Here is a 14,685-nt window from a genome sequence, read left to right as displayed (position 1 = left end):
CAGTCCACACAAGAGATCCACTTCCTATACACTACAGTGCAAATAAGCGATGCTCACATAAACACCACCCTATACCGGAAACCTACTGACTGCTATACTTACCTACATGCCTCCAGCTTTCATCCAGACCACATCACACGATCCATTGTCTACAGCCAAGCTCTAAAATACAACCGCATTTACTCCAATCCCTCAGACAGAGACAAACACCTACAGAATCTCTATCAAGTGTTCTTAAAACTACAATGCCCACCTGGTGAAGTGAAGAAACAGACTGACAGAGCCAGAAGGGTACCCAGAAGTCACCTACTACAGAACAGGCCCAACAAAGAAAGTAACAGAACACCACTAGCCGCCACCTACAGCCCCCAATTGAAACCTCTCCAGTGCATCATCAAGGATCTACAACCTATCCTGAAAGACGATCCCGCATTCTCACAGACCTTGGGAGACAAGCCCGTCCTCGCTTACAGACAGCCCCCACAACCTGAAGCAAATACTCATCAGCAACTACACACCACACAACAAAAACACTAACACAGGAACCAAACCCTGCAACAAACCCCGGTGCCAACTCTGTCTGCATATCTATTCAAGGGTAGGGTGTGACGAACTGGGACTGTTCTTACTGTGGGCTTTGAATGTTGACAGGGGAGTGTGGCTAGGATAGTCTGCATTGGGGGATGGGAGACTGACCGACGGAGAATACCTGAGCATGTAACATGAGAACCCAGGAAGGGGTTAGAGGCCAGGTGACACCTTTGCCTGGGAAACTGAACAAAGGCTGAAGGAGAGTGTCAGAAGCTGGCTGGTGAGATGGCTGGGAGGCAGACGGGGCTCTGACCTCCCAAAGGACTGGGGTGCCCTGAGACCCCAAGATGGACCCAGTTGAGGGGGGTCCTGTTGTCTATGCCTGCAAGACCTGTCTTGGACTGTATTCCTGTCGTCTAAATAAACCTTCTGCTTTACTGGCTGGCTGAGAGTCATGGTGAATTGCAGGAAGCTGGGGGTGCAGGGCCCTGAGTCCCCCATACTCCGTGACATAGGGTGACCAGATCACAGGGATTAAATATCGGGACACGGGAGGGAGGGGGGGTGGTGGAGCAAAAAAAAAATGGCGGCAGAATAAAAAAAAAAAAGCAGTTTTGCAGGGGCCGGGGGCATTAGCAGGCCCCAGCCGCGCTGCTGGATCGCACACAGTGCCCCGACCGCGCGCGCTGCCTTCCCCGTGGAGCCTCCCGCCCCCTGGCCCGCCCCGGGCACATGTGGTGCATCCCGCCACCGGTGGGGAGCCCTGCGCCTCTCCCGCTCAGCTGCGCTCCAGCGACTCCTTCCCGGTGGGGCGAGCCGCTGGAGCGCAGCTGAGCGGGAGAGGCGTGGGGCTCCCCGGCAGTGGCAGGGAAGTTTATCGGTTCGGGGTACCCCAGCCGGCTCCTCACCCCTGTCCGCCGGCTGCCACACCTGGGACAAGTCTTGCCCCCACAACCCCTCTCTGCCGCGTGTCTCCGGCAGGCGGCCCACGTCTCCGGGCCGCGCCGCCGACCCGCTCCGTGCTGCCCCCGGACCCACCGCGCTGCCCCGTGGGCTGCAGGGCTGGAGCAGCCTCCGCGCTGCACTGCAGCACTCCCGGCCCCAGCTGGCCATGGCCCGTGTGCCCAGGCTGCTGCACAGGGGCATCTCCTCCCCAGGCCCGGCTTGGGATCCAATGGGGCAGTGAGGGGGCGGGGCTGGGGGGCAGGGATTTGGGGAGGGATCCAATGGGGGAAGGAAGGGGCAGAGTCGGGGCAGGGGGCGGGAGAGCCCCTCCGGGCTCCGCCTGTGCGCCTGAGCGGAGGGCAAAATTGTTTGTTTGTCCAGTGTCTCAACCGAACATCGGTCGGGACGCGGGACAAACAAGCAAATATCAGGACAGTCCCGATAAAATCGGGACGTCTGTTCACCCTAATTCAAGGGACGCCATCAAAGGACCTAACCACATCAGCCACACCATCAGGGACTCGTTCACCTGCACATCTACCAATGTGATATATGCCATCATGTGCCAGAAATGCCCCTCTGCCATGTACATTGGCCAGACCGGACAGTCTCTACGCAAAAGAATAAATGGACACAAATCTGACATCAAGAATTATAACATTCAAAACCAGTAGGAGAACACTTCAATCTCCCTGGACACTCAATAAAAGACTTAAAAGTGGCAATTCTTCAACAAAAAAACTTCAAAAACAGAATCCAACGAGAAACTGCAGAACTGGAATTAATTTGCAAACTTGACACCATCAAATTAGGCCTGAATAAAGATTGGGAATGGATGGGTCACTACAAAAACAAATTTCCACCTGCTGATAGTCACACCTTCTTGTCAACTGTTTGAAATGGGCCACCTTGATTACATTGGCCTCATTAGCACTACAAAAGTGATTTCCACCCCTTCTTGTCAACTGTTGAGAATAGCCCACTTCCACCTTAATTGAATTGGCTCATTAGCACTGATGCCCCACTTGGTAAGGCAACTCCCATCTTTTCATATGCTGTGTATTTATACTTCTCTACTGTATTTTCCACTCCATGCATCTGAAGAAGTGGGCTTTAGCCCACGAAAGCTTATGCCCAAATAAATTTGTTAGTCTCTAAGGTGCCACAAGGACTCCTCATTGTTTTTGCTGATACAGACTAACATGGCTACCCCTCTGAAACTTGAATACCTCGTGATTAACAGCTGCAGTGTGACACAGCAAGGTCCATAGGCTTGTATGGGAATTATTACTATAAAAGAAGGGTGTATTGCTATGGGATTTTGCATCAACAGTGGAGCTTCAAACACGTTTGACAGAGGCCCAGCTCCCCTCCCTCGTGTTCAGTTTCAGCTGGCCACTGGAACTGACCGAGCAATATTAAGGACTGGTAACTATAAGATCCAATTGCAGAACCTTTTGGTGTGTGTGAATGGAAGCATATGCTGATTTTAATGCTTAAATTGGACTTTCAATAAATGTGGCGTACTGCCTTACCCCCTTTAAAAAGAGTCCATGTGCTTCTTATAAGCATAATAGTGTATTGCCAATGAGGGTAAAATTCCTGAACCCCAGCTCCCTGCAGCTGCTCAGGGGAACCCCCCCCCCAAAAAATGCACCCAATCACACTGGTGCACACATACCTGCATGCACACACACACACAGACGAGTACTGCACACGCATGTATGCATACACACACAAAGGAATACCACACGTGCGCACACACACATACACACAGGAGTACCGCATGCGTGCGCACACACGCACAGAGGAGTACTACACTTGCGTGTGCACAGACACACACACACAGAGGAGTACCCCGCAAGCGCATGCACACACACAGCGGTACTGCAGATGTATGCATGCAGACACACACTGAGGAGTAATACACGCACATGCATGCGCACATACACACACATACACACAGACGAATACCACATGTATGCATGCACACGCACACACACACACAGAGGAGTACAGCGTGTGCACACACACACATACACACAGCTCCGTCAGTTAGACCCCTAACTCTGTCAGTTCCAGAACCACCTAAAGCCTCTGCCTGAGAGCTAAGTGAGACACCACCACCCATGCGGGACAGAAGCAGCTGGCCCCATACCCTGGCCCTAGCCGGCCCTCCCTGTCACACACACGGAGCCAGCGCGTCCCACTCTTGCTGCCAAACTGCTGCCATGGCAGCCAGCCAAGTAGCTTCCACTGAGCTACTCCCTGTTTCCAGGTACCCTGGCCACCCCAAGCCCTCAGCTGCCGCAGTGACCCTGCAGCTGGAGAAGTGGCCATTGATAAGTGTTGCCGGCACAGAGTGCCCGAGGCCAGCAACAGCGCGGTCCGTTGCCCGGTGTGCATCACGCCAATAAACACAGCAGGGTGGAGAAGCAATCAAAATTTATTTGGGATCCCAAATAAGAGACTGGCATGTCTCAAATCAAGCACACCAACATAAGCAGCCTTTATCTTTTATACAGTTTGCAGCAAGCCTTTCCCTTCTTCCCTCTTTTCCCCCCCTTCTTCCCCCCCCATTCCTCCCTCTACCCCTCCCTTCCCTGGTAATAGTTACTAAGCAAATAGCAATTACATTTAAGCAGTTACGTCATCTTGGTGGCTATAAGTCCAGCTTGTTAGTAACTCTTTTAAACCGTTATCTTGTCCTTTTTCCCTTTGATTTATTATTTCTCCTTCAGCCAGAAATATGCAGGCCTCATTATTACCGCTTGATACCGGTAGGGCGGGGTTGCAAGTGATAACTGGCTGCTTACACATTCCATTTTGCACCTGGTTTTTGAGGTCGATTAGAGTTTAAACATGGAAGGAGTTTGGTTCATTTAGGCCTAGTGCAGGAAGGCTTCATTGACACTTGTGGTTTTCCACCCTCCCGAGTTACCTAGGGTGATGCCTAGTGACACCAACAATAGCAAACCTGTGTGGTTTCACCCCCTGTGCCTCCCCGGCGCTGTGCACCTGGCACCGGGGCTGGATCAGGGCTCTCATGTTGCCGTTAGCCACAGCAGGAGCGGGGTCTCCTCTTCACCACGGGCACTGCCTGTTCAAGGAGAGCACCGGGACTGTTTATTCAGCTCCAGGCTGGGCACCAAGGTCCTGGCCCGGGAGCCAGATTGCTTGGTGAGGCTTTAGAGTGACAGGCCTACAGTAACAGCCCAACCCTAGGCTCAGCACAGCGAGGGTTCCTACTACAGAGGTGTTGACAGGATGTCTCCAATGTGTGGGGCCATGGCCCCCGTCACGTACTGAGCAGCGAGGAGGGCACATGAGGGGCTCATTGGCTGGCAGAGAGCAGTGCCCACACTTCCTGCCAGCGTCAGCATGAGCAAGCGCTAGCCAGGCCGGGCTGTGTGTCAGCGAGACTGTGCTGCAGGGGGTCCAGCCAAGAGATGGCCTCAGAGCCTCCACATGCTGGGAACGTCTCACTAGCCCCACACACGCTCCCATCAACAGCCCCAGCTGGCCCACATTCCAGCTCATACGTCTCCGTGCAGGGGGCCTCACACGGGCGACTGTCCCACCAGGCACTACAGAGCTGCTCACAGAAGAGGGGAGATGTAACCATGTTTCATTGGGGCCTGCGATTACGGGCTGCCACCTAGGATGGGCAGTTCCTTCTTCACAGCTCTGGCAGCCAGCACCAGCTCATAGGCAGCCTGGGGTGCTGGGCAGCACGTCACCTCCTCCGCACCAGCTGCGACTCCCACAGCCCTGACTGCACCTTGGCATGCAGCCAAGTGACAATGGGCCCCAGCCTTAGCTGCCTCCCTAGGGCAGCCACACCCGTCCGGCGCTCAGGGAGAACAGGAGTGACAGGCCAAGCACGTCCTGCCCAGCACTGCAGGACTGCCCAGGCTGAGTGGGGCTGTGGAGAGCCCTGTTCTCCCTCCAGATCATCCAGAGGAGTTACACGGAAGCAGACACATGGGCCAGCCCATGCAGCCAGGGTCTCTGGGTCAGTGCTAGCCTAGCCCTCTCATCCAGTGGGCCCTGGGTGCTGTCTGAAGCTGCCAGGCAGGGCCCCCAGCCCCACTCCCAGCCTTGGGCTCTGCTTACTGCTGTCAGGCTTGGTCCATGGCCTCATCTTCCCACCTCTCCCAGGTCCTTCCAGCTCCTCACGCTGCGGATCCGCACCTGGACCAAACGACAGAACAGTGTTGGGAGGGGGTGGGTAAGAAGCCCCAGCCTGAGCTGGGGGAGCCAACGGGTCTGGGCGTCCCTAGGGAAGGGTTCACCCCGCAATGTTCCCACACTGCTGCCCAACTAACCCAGCGAGAACTCGGCCTGCCTTCTCCATAGGCCTTTTCTTTACAGCCCTGACTCTCGGATGTGCTAGCTCCCCCTCCAGGGGAGCGCCCTGCTCCCACAGGAACCCAGGGCTTGGAGCTATTCAGAACAGCCATTCCTGAAGAACTCCCTGTGTGGCCCAGGCAGCCCTTATACAGATGCACAAGGCAGGGAGTGGGATGCAGCCACCTCTGGGGTGGAACATAGTCTAGGGCAAGAAGTGAAGAATAGCATACCCAGTTGACCCAGTTGACTGCAGTGGGAATTTCAGTCAGGGGCTGTGTTGGAATGGTGTTGGGGCATGGGGGGTAATGTCCCTACTGACTGCCGGGAGAGCTTTGATGACCACAAGTGCTCATCACCAGCTTCTATCTCAGGGAAGGGCAGCCCCTCAGCACAGCACCCACAAGCAGTATGCTGGGCTCTGGCCTTTGGGGAGTCTCCCTGCTGCACTGGGGCCTTTCCTGTAGGAATCTCCCATGCAAGGCCCAACCCTGCTCAGCACTCGCCAGGGGCTGTATGTGTGCAGGGGGAGTCAGGGGTATCTGTTGTCCTGCGCCTTGCACACCATTTACTAGGGTTACCATCCGTCCGGGTTTCCCCGGACATGTCCGGCTTGGGGAGGATTTCTAATAAGGTAGAAATGTCCGGGATTTCCCCCTTCCCCTCATGCAGAGTGTGGCGCGGCTGATTGGACGGCTGTGCCTGATTGAAAGCCGCTCGCAGCCACTGGGGCCTCTAGCAGCCAGAGTCCCTCCCCCTCCCCCACTCCTTCCTCCCCCGCAGAGTAGCGCCTTATTTGTTTGGCTGCACATGGAGCCCGCAGCTCTCCCTCGGCCTGGTGGGGCGGGGGCAAGCAAGGGACAGGGAACGGGGGGTTAGATTGGTTGGAGGTTTGGGGGGCTGTCAGGAGAAGGGGGTGTAGAGAGCAGTTGGGGCAGTCAGGGAACAGGGAGCAGGGAGACTTAGATAGGGGGTGGGGTCCTGGGGGCAGTTAGGGTGGGGGGGGGACAGGTGGGGGATAGGGGGATTCTGGGGGGGGCGGGAAGTGGGAGGAGTCGGGGCTGGGGCGGGGCTAGGGCGGCACCCCGTGTCCTCTTTTTTGATTGTTGAAATATGGTAACCCTACATTTACAGCAGGGCGGGCAAGCGTGAGGCAGAAGCATTTCACGCTGTGCTAGTGCCCAGGGCTGCACATGGCGCAAGGCCCTGGAGACACAGGCTCACAAGGGCTGAGCTGGGTCACAGTTATGTGTCCAGGAGCCGGGGTAACTCCCTGGGTTTCCAGTGGAGTGGGCACTGAGGGGAGATAAAGCAGAAGCGGGTTCAGGGGGGTCAGAGCAGAACTAGGCTCTGCATGCATGAGAGCAGACTCAGGCCCCATGCTCTGTGCCCTCTCCCTAGGGTACTGCGAGAGGAGACAAGAATAGTCTCGGCAGAGGGGAAGCGGGAGGGCCAGCCAGTCGCTCACGCCTCCCTACGTGCTCTGCAGCATGGCAGTGGCTCCGCAGAGGAAGGGCTCCCCCCGCCGCTCCACCTGCAGCTCCACATGCACTTGGCTGGGACGGAGCAGCATGACCGGGACACAGCCCGCTCAGAGAACAGCTCCACGCAGCCAAAGTCACGTATAGTCAGGCTGACTGGGGACATGCACGGAGTGATCTGTAGGGAGAAGCCAGGGGCCTCCCAGTTCCCTGTCTGCATCCCAACCTGGCTATGCCCTAGGGCCCAGAGCGCACACAGCCCTGGTGCAAGCAGGTCACAGGAGCCCCAGCCGCTTCCACCAGGGCCTGATGGATCAGGAACTCCTCCAGCCACCCGCTCAATGCTATGCAGATTGCACTGCCAGATTCAGCCTCCTTTGCCACCTCTGACCATTCTGCACCCTGCTCCTGGTGCAGCACACCCACGGCCACACCAGATCCCAGTGGGAGGGCCCCAGGGCATCCAGCCCCAGCCAGCCCCAGCGCTGCACTGAGCTGAGAGCAGCTGTCAGGCCCCCATCCCTGCTGGAGACTCCACTCCAAGGAGACATGCATATAGCTCCAGGACCTCGTGTGCTGCTCCACTGCCTTGCAGGCCTGGGCACATGCCTGAGGAGGGAGGCCTGGAGCAAGCGGGGCTCTAGCATTCTCCTTGGGCAAGGATTTAGGCAACTCCAGCTCTGGTCCCTCAGGCTCCATTGACCTCTTCCTACAGAGGGAAAAGCGTAGGTATGGCACTGCCAGTGACTGGCCCAAGGCTGCTCAGCAGGGCAGTGGCAGAGCTCGGAATGGATCCCAGAGCCAGGCTCTGCACCGGGCACATGCTGCCTCCTGTGGCCCTGTTCTGGAGAAGGGCTGCCTCAGCTGGGAACCTGTGCCTGTTTGGCTATTGTGGTTTGAGGTTGAAAAATGTTTGGCTGCATGTGCGTGTTCCCTCTGTGGGTCGCCCCAGCCCTGCACAGACAGTTGGCACGGCAGACCTTGAGTGAACTGCCCAATGACCACAAGATCTGTTAAGGGATGAAATCACCCAGCCAGGTTTATTGTCGATGAACTACGGGGACAGTGGGGCTGTGAGCGCTTGGCTGGCTATGCAGCCCTGTGACATTCCCATCAGAGGGGATTGGGCCCTGGAGAGAGGGTCCCCCCCACAGTACTACCCCCTCACCCTCAACCACTGCCAGCTGGTGTAAAGTGCTGGAGTGCTATTGACTCCAACGGAGCAATACCCATTCATACCAGCTGGGGATCCAGCCCGTGGACTCCAATGGAGCAATGCCTATTCACACCAGCTGGGGATCCTGCCCACTGACTCCAATGGAGCGATGCCCATTCATACCTGCTGGGGATCTGTCTCTTTGACTCTACTAAACCTACGACTGATTGACACCAGATGGGGATTTTACATCACCTTTACATTAAAAAGATGATTTTCCTGTTTGCATTTGTAACTCTGAAACTGCAGAAAGGCTCCGAAACTTGGTGCCATTTCCCTTCCCCAGAGTTCTTTTTACCCCACTGTCCCAGAGCCAACTGGTGTATGGAGCCTGAACTCTGGTCCCTGTGACAACGCTGTACAACGGTAGGTCATTCCCTGTGCTCCCAGCTCTCAGGATTTCATTTTGCTCATTGGCCCATCCCCCTAAGCCAGGAGCGGTGCCAGGGTTTTTGCTGCCCTAGGCGGCAGTGCTCCTCCTCTGAGCATTCAGGGGGCCTGGGGTCTTCGGCGGCGGGGGTCCTTCTGCTCCGCGTCTTCAGGGCACTTGGGCGGCGGGTCCTGGAGCGAGTGAAGGTCCTGCCGCCGAATTTCCACCAAAGTTCCGGAGCGGAATGACCCCCTGCCGCCGAATGCAAAATGCCACTCCACAAATCCTGCTGACCTAGGCAACCGCCTAGGGTCACCTAGTCGAAGCACCGGCCCTGCCCTAAGCCTTAGGAGATTTGGGGATTTTTTTTCCCAGAATTTCATGACAATGGAAACTTGGCCGCAAACACACAGGCCATTGGGAAACTTTGCACATTAGCAACTGCGAAAACAGCTTTGCTCAAAACGGGCTGTTTCAGGCAAGACGCTTTGCAACAACTGGGCAGATTTCAACCCTCAACATGCTCTGGAGCAGAGCCTTTTCAATGCTGCTGTGATTATTTTGGTCGCCTCTTGGGTCCCTGCAAAAATAGATTTCCAGTGGGAGCTGGGGTTTTTCCATAGTACACTTAAAAAACCTCAAAGCCTCAGGACTGGCTGTGCCCAAGAGCAGTAAACTGCCTGAGCTCTCCCCACGGAAGAGCACGAAGTGAATACTCCTTCACTAAACAATAATTGAATCTGCTGGGACATTAATCTGAAAGATAAACATTTGCTGAAAGGTCACAGAAGTTACCCAGGCCCCGCCTTCTGCTAGCCTGTGTTTTTCCTCTGAGGACACCGTGCTCCTCTGCCTTCCTGAGTTTGCCTTGTTCACTGCAGTTTCTATTTTAGGTAGTTGCTGGCAGTGAGTTATAGCCACTGGAGGAAGGTATAAATTCAGACGCAGGGAGCAGGGCTGTTGAGCAACATCCTGGCCTTGATTTAATACACTGTTCCAGGCAATACACTGGTGTGCGAGCAAACACAGGATTGGAAAGAAAGATCTCTGCCCCTTACAGCAAACAGAGGGAGTATCAAGGAATTCATTCCGCAGCTAAAAGACTATGACCTCTTTTCTTAGGAAGACAGCAACTTTGCACGCACAAGGTAACATGATGCGGTTTCTCAGGGGTAGTAAAATGAGGGATTAGCATTTAGTACTGTATTGCTTTGTATCCTAACAGCTCAGCTGGCTGAGAAGTAAAGGCCAAGCTGTGTCGATCCAGCTTGGATCGAAAACCCCAGGCATTGTGGAGTTTGAATCAAGAAGAAAATAGCCACCTAGACTGTCTGGCTCCAGATGCAAATCTATAGGCAAACAAACACCATTCTGCAGCATGGGAACAAGCCCGTCTACTTCAGTGCTAATTGGCCTATACAGTCGGGGATCCAGACTGTCCAGTTTGAAAGGGCAACAGCTTTGCCGAAGCCTAGATTGCTTTGGGTCCTGCCCCGCCTTTGTCAGCTGCAACTGAGGAGGCAAAGCTGTCTTCGGCTCCAGCTGGGTTACAGATAGGGTGACCAGATAGCAAGTGAAAAATAGGATGGGGGTGGGGAGTAATAGGCACCTATGTAAGAAAAAGCCCCAAATATTGGGACTGTTCCTATAAAATCGGGACATCTGGTCACCCTAGTTAAGAAGGACTCCCCCAGTTTCACAGGGCTAAGGATTCTTTGCTCTCTGTGCTTTGTGTAAGGGTTGTTGAGTGGCAGGAGTATCACCTTTGCTGTGTGTTTGTACAAACCTGGCTGCGCAAACTGGTATCTGGCTCCAACTGTGGTTGAGAATTTATTGCCTCAGTTGTTTTTCATGAAGTTAGTTTCTTCTGCCCCCACGGGAGTGGCAGCCTCCTGGGTGGGTCATTGAAAGTGGCATCCTGAGTCTGAAAGCAGGGGCTTCTGCTGCCGGGGCTGAAATTCACAGATCCACTATCCATGGCTGCAGCAGGTTCATTGGGTCTGTGTCTCCTAGTCAATAGACGGGACAGCGTGTTGCCCGGATCTGGGATTCCCGGAGCATTTCATGATGGTGCGTACCAACCCAACAGCTGGCACGTTGGGATCCTGCCCCACGCAAGGCCAGCTGCGGGGCTGTCTGCGCATTGGCGCGGCTGGGTAAGCCAGCTACATTAGGCATTGGAACAATTGACCAAGGGTCGTGGTGGATTCTCCATCTCTGAAAATGTTAAAATCAGGATTGGATGTTTCTCTACATAAAAACTCTGCTCTAGGAATTATTGGGGGGCAAGTTTCCAGTTCCACAGGAGGCCAGACTAGATCTTCGCACGGGTCCCTTCTGGCCTTGGGAGCTGTGGATCTCCTGAATGTAAGAGTCACTTCAGTTTATGGTATGCACAGTCACTGGGCCCATCCCTGCTCTCAGGGCAGCAGTGTAAATCTGGAGTAAGTGGAATGACTCTGCATTTACACTGGGAGAAGTGAGGAAAGATTAACAGATGTGACAGAAGGGGGCTGGGGTATTCTGACAGCGACCAGCCCAGTGCCTCATTCTCTCTCTGTCTTTGCAGCATGAGAGCCAGGCGGCTGATCTCCGTGACCCACCTGCCTACGATCAGCGAGACAGGGGAGATGCTGTTTTTGGGAGGGAGCCACGCGCAGGCCAAGGAGCCCCTGGCCGGGCTGGATGAGTACGTTCAGTCCATTAGCCAGCTGGCCCAGCCATCCTTGCTGTCCAGCGGGCTCCCATGTCCTTGCCAGAGCAGCCAGAACAAGCCTCACAAGCCCCAGAGGGCACGGGCAAAAGTGGCCCGGAGCGGGGTCGCACTCCTCAGCCCTGAGAAAGTGCAGGGCAATGCAGCGTCACTGCAGGACATCACAGCCCAGTTCAACCAGCAGCACAGCCCCTTGGGGCTCACCGGCAGCGCTGACCCTCTAGCCTGGCTCTTTGGACTCTCAGAAGCAAAGGAGCATAGCCTGGGACTGCGGAGATGAGCTCCCTGCTCCCTGCTCCTCCCAGATGGCCACCAACACAGGTTGCCCAGCAGCCCCCCAGCAGACGGCCTGGGGGAACCTCAATGCCACCAGCAGCTCAGCCCAGAAACTGAGCGGCCCAGCCCCACCTCTGGAGCGGAGATGCCGCTGGCAGCGATCACGCAGACGGCCAGCTCTTCCCAGCTGTGTGGTGAGGGGCAGGCCCAGCAGGGCCCAGAGCACCCGCCTACCTGTCATCTATGAATTGTGATGGACTCTAATAAAACTCACTTGTAAATGGTGCTCCGTGCGGCTGTTCTCTGGGGGTCACTGCCTGGGCACCCAGCCCCAGGGCCTGCCTGGATTGTATAGACACACTCCGCTCAGTGAACAGCACCCCACACCTTTTACCAGCCCCACATCTCTCTGGCTAGGGGCCCGGGCCTACCCAGTAGCCCGGCTCTGCCAAGGGTCTCCTCACAGCAGACAAGCACTCACAGGGCAGAGCACAGGGTGCAGACAGTGCTTTCCAGGCGGGTAGGAGGATGTTGCCCTGACTGACGGGCACACAAGCCAGCTGGAGCCCTGGGCGGGCATGATCCTGGCTCAGTCCAGCTTTGTGTTGGGGGCTCCCGTGCTTCCTGGTTCAATAAAGGGATTAAGTGGAGCGCAGCGCTCAGCAACTACCACTGTGCATCTCTGTCCTGACACTGCACCGTTGTCCTGACCCCCTGGCCCCACTCTGCCCTGACACTGCACTGCCCCCCTGGTCCCTCATCCCCCCCTCTGCCCTGACACTGCACTGCCGCCCTGGGTCCCCCTGGCCTCCCACTGCACCGCTTTCCCCCACCCCGCCCTGACACTGCACTTCCGCCCTGGGTCCCCCTGGCCTCCTACTGCACCGCTTTCCCCCACCCCGCCCTGACACTGTACTTCTGCCCTGGGTCCCCCCAGCCTCCTTCTGCCATAACACTGAACTATCCCACACTGCTGCCTCACCCGCCCTGACTTTGCACTGCCACCCTGGGTCCCCCCGGCCTCCTTCTGCCCTGATACTGCACCAGCCCCCCCCAAGCATCCTCGCTGCCCTGACACAACACCACCGCTCTGGCGCCCTCTCTGCTCTGAAACTGCACTGCCACCCTGGCCCCGCTCGCACCCTCTCTGCCCCATGCTGGAAGGTGACATGTCGATTGCAATCTCCCCTGCTGATGAGGTTAGTGATCTGCTGTTCCCATGGGGTCCTGCTTCCCAGTGGGGGGGCAGGGAGGGGGGTGATGGGGCAACCCGGCAGCCAGCTGCCCTGCTCTGGTGCACTGGAGTCCTGCATGCACACATGTATGTGAGGTCACGTTACCAGCTATGGCTGGCCCCATGGAGGGGAGAGGACAGTGCAGCCAGAGCTCCAATGGCCAGAGCCTGACTTAAGAACAGAAACGGGCGAGCTGGGCTGGGGAACGAGCGACTCCCTTCCGGCCAGCTCTGTCTGCAGTGCGCATCATCACACGGGGCGCACGCGCATGTCACGTCGGGCAGCGTGTTGCATGTTAGCAGCACTGATACGATCCCACTCCATCAGAGGCAGCCCTGGGCAGCGAGCGGCCCGGCCAGAGGGGAAACTTTGCCCACTAAGGTAAAGCTTGTCTGGGCAGGTGCCAGAACTGCCTCGGCTCCTGCTCAGCACAGCACCATGGGGACTAAGGCCTGTCCCAAACTGCCCCCTTCCAGATCCAGGCCCACTGCTGCGACTAGCCCCCGGGTACAAACCCAGAGAGCTGGGGACACTAATCCAGCCCCAGACACTGCTCCGCCGGGGAGGGGCAAGAGAGACCCTTCCCCCCGCCCCCCGCACAGGCCTGAGAGTAACTATGACCGCAAGGTGCCCAGGGTTTGCAGGCACCTTCGGACTGGAAGCACCAGGCCACAGGCCCTGCAGTGACGAGACCAGGATGCGATGCTGCAGAGGAACAAACACAAAGTGGGCAGGGTGCAGGATGCCTGCTTTTGGGATCAACTGTTACCAGATTTGCCCGTTCCTTTGGGGTATGCTCATTTATTAGGGGTACTCTTCCGGGGGAGGGGGGAGGTGGGTTCTGTAATTCTATCAATGTACTGCTTGTGTCACGTGTGTTCTCATAGGAAGCTCTACTTCTCCCTGCTGCAAGTTCCCTCCAAATGGAGCTGTCCTGCAGGACCTGGGTTCCTCAGGGCTGGGTTCTTGCAGCATTTCCAAGCTGTCACCCTCATAGGCCCTTGGATTCAGCAGACTGGGTTGAACAGCACCTCCAAGCTGTCACCCTCATATGCCCTGGGCACTGAACCGGAATAGAGTACGCCTGAGCAGCCTGGGTCGAGCAGCACATTCAATCTGCCACCCTTATATGCCCCTGGACTCAGCAGACTGGATGGAGCAGCTCTTCCAAGCTGCCACCCTGTCATAACTATAAAGGGAAGGGTAACAGCTGTCCTGTGTACAGTACTATAAAATCCCTCCTGGCCAGAGACTCCAAAATCCTTTTACCTGTAAAGGGTTAAGAAGCTCAGGTAACCTGGCTGACACCTGACCCAAAGGACCAATAAGGGGACAAGATACTTTCAAATCTTGGGGGGGGGAAAGGCTTTTGTTTGTGCTCTTTGTTTGGGAGTTCGTTCGCTCTTGGGACTGAGAGGGACCAGACATCAATCCAGGTTCTCCCCATCTTTCTAAACAAGTCTCTCATATTTCCAACTTGTAAGTAAATAGCCAGGCAAGGCGTGTTAGTTTTCCTTTGTTTTCTCAACTTGTAAATGTACCTTTTACTAGAGTGTTTATCTTTGTTT

At 56.0% G+C, this 14,685-nt stretch overlaps 2 protein-coding genes across 2 annotated transcripts in view; one reads left to right on the top strand and one right to left on the bottom strand.

The window, feature by feature from the left end:
- Positions 1-5,648, bottom strand: part of PAOX (polyamine oxidase) — a 36,011-nt gene extending 30,363 nt beyond the window's left edge. The window contains exon 1 of the mRNA XM_034775002.1: positions 5,593-5,648. Coding sequence (XP_034630893.1) covers positions 5,593-5,620 — 28 coding nt within the window. The 5' untranslated portion in view covers positions 5,621-5,648. The remainder of the gene's footprint in view (positions 1-5,592) is intronic.
- Positions 5,649-9,756: 4,108 nt separating this feature from the next.
- DEPP1 (DEPP1 autophagy regulator) lies at positions 9,757-12,168 on the top strand. Its single transcript, XM_034777757.1, has 2 exons — positions 9,757-10,041; positions 11,463-12,168. Exon 2 carries the CDS (start codon positions 11,464-11,466, stop codon positions 11,884-11,886), a length of 423 nt encoding a protein of 140 aa, XP_034633648.1. The 5' UTR covers positions 9,757-10,041; position 11,463; the 3' UTR covers positions 11,887-12,168.
- The last annotated feature ends 2,517 nt before the right edge of the window (positions 12,169-14,685 follow it).

Source organism: Trachemys scripta, chromosome 7 (assembly GCF_013100865.1).
Source record: "Trachemys scripta elegans isolate TJP31775 chromosome 7, CAS_Tse_1.0, whole genome shotgun sequence".
NCBI lineage: Eukaryota > Metazoa > Chordata > Testudines > Emydidae > Trachemys > Trachemys scripta.
This window is presented reverse-complemented; position numbering and strand designations above follow the sequence as displayed.

What these genes read in the sequence shown, in the direction of transcription:
- DEPP1 (XM_034777757.1), top strand. Translation starts at nt 11,464, where the DNA reads ATGAGAGCCAGGCGGCTGATCTCCGTGACCCACCTGCCTACGATCAGC.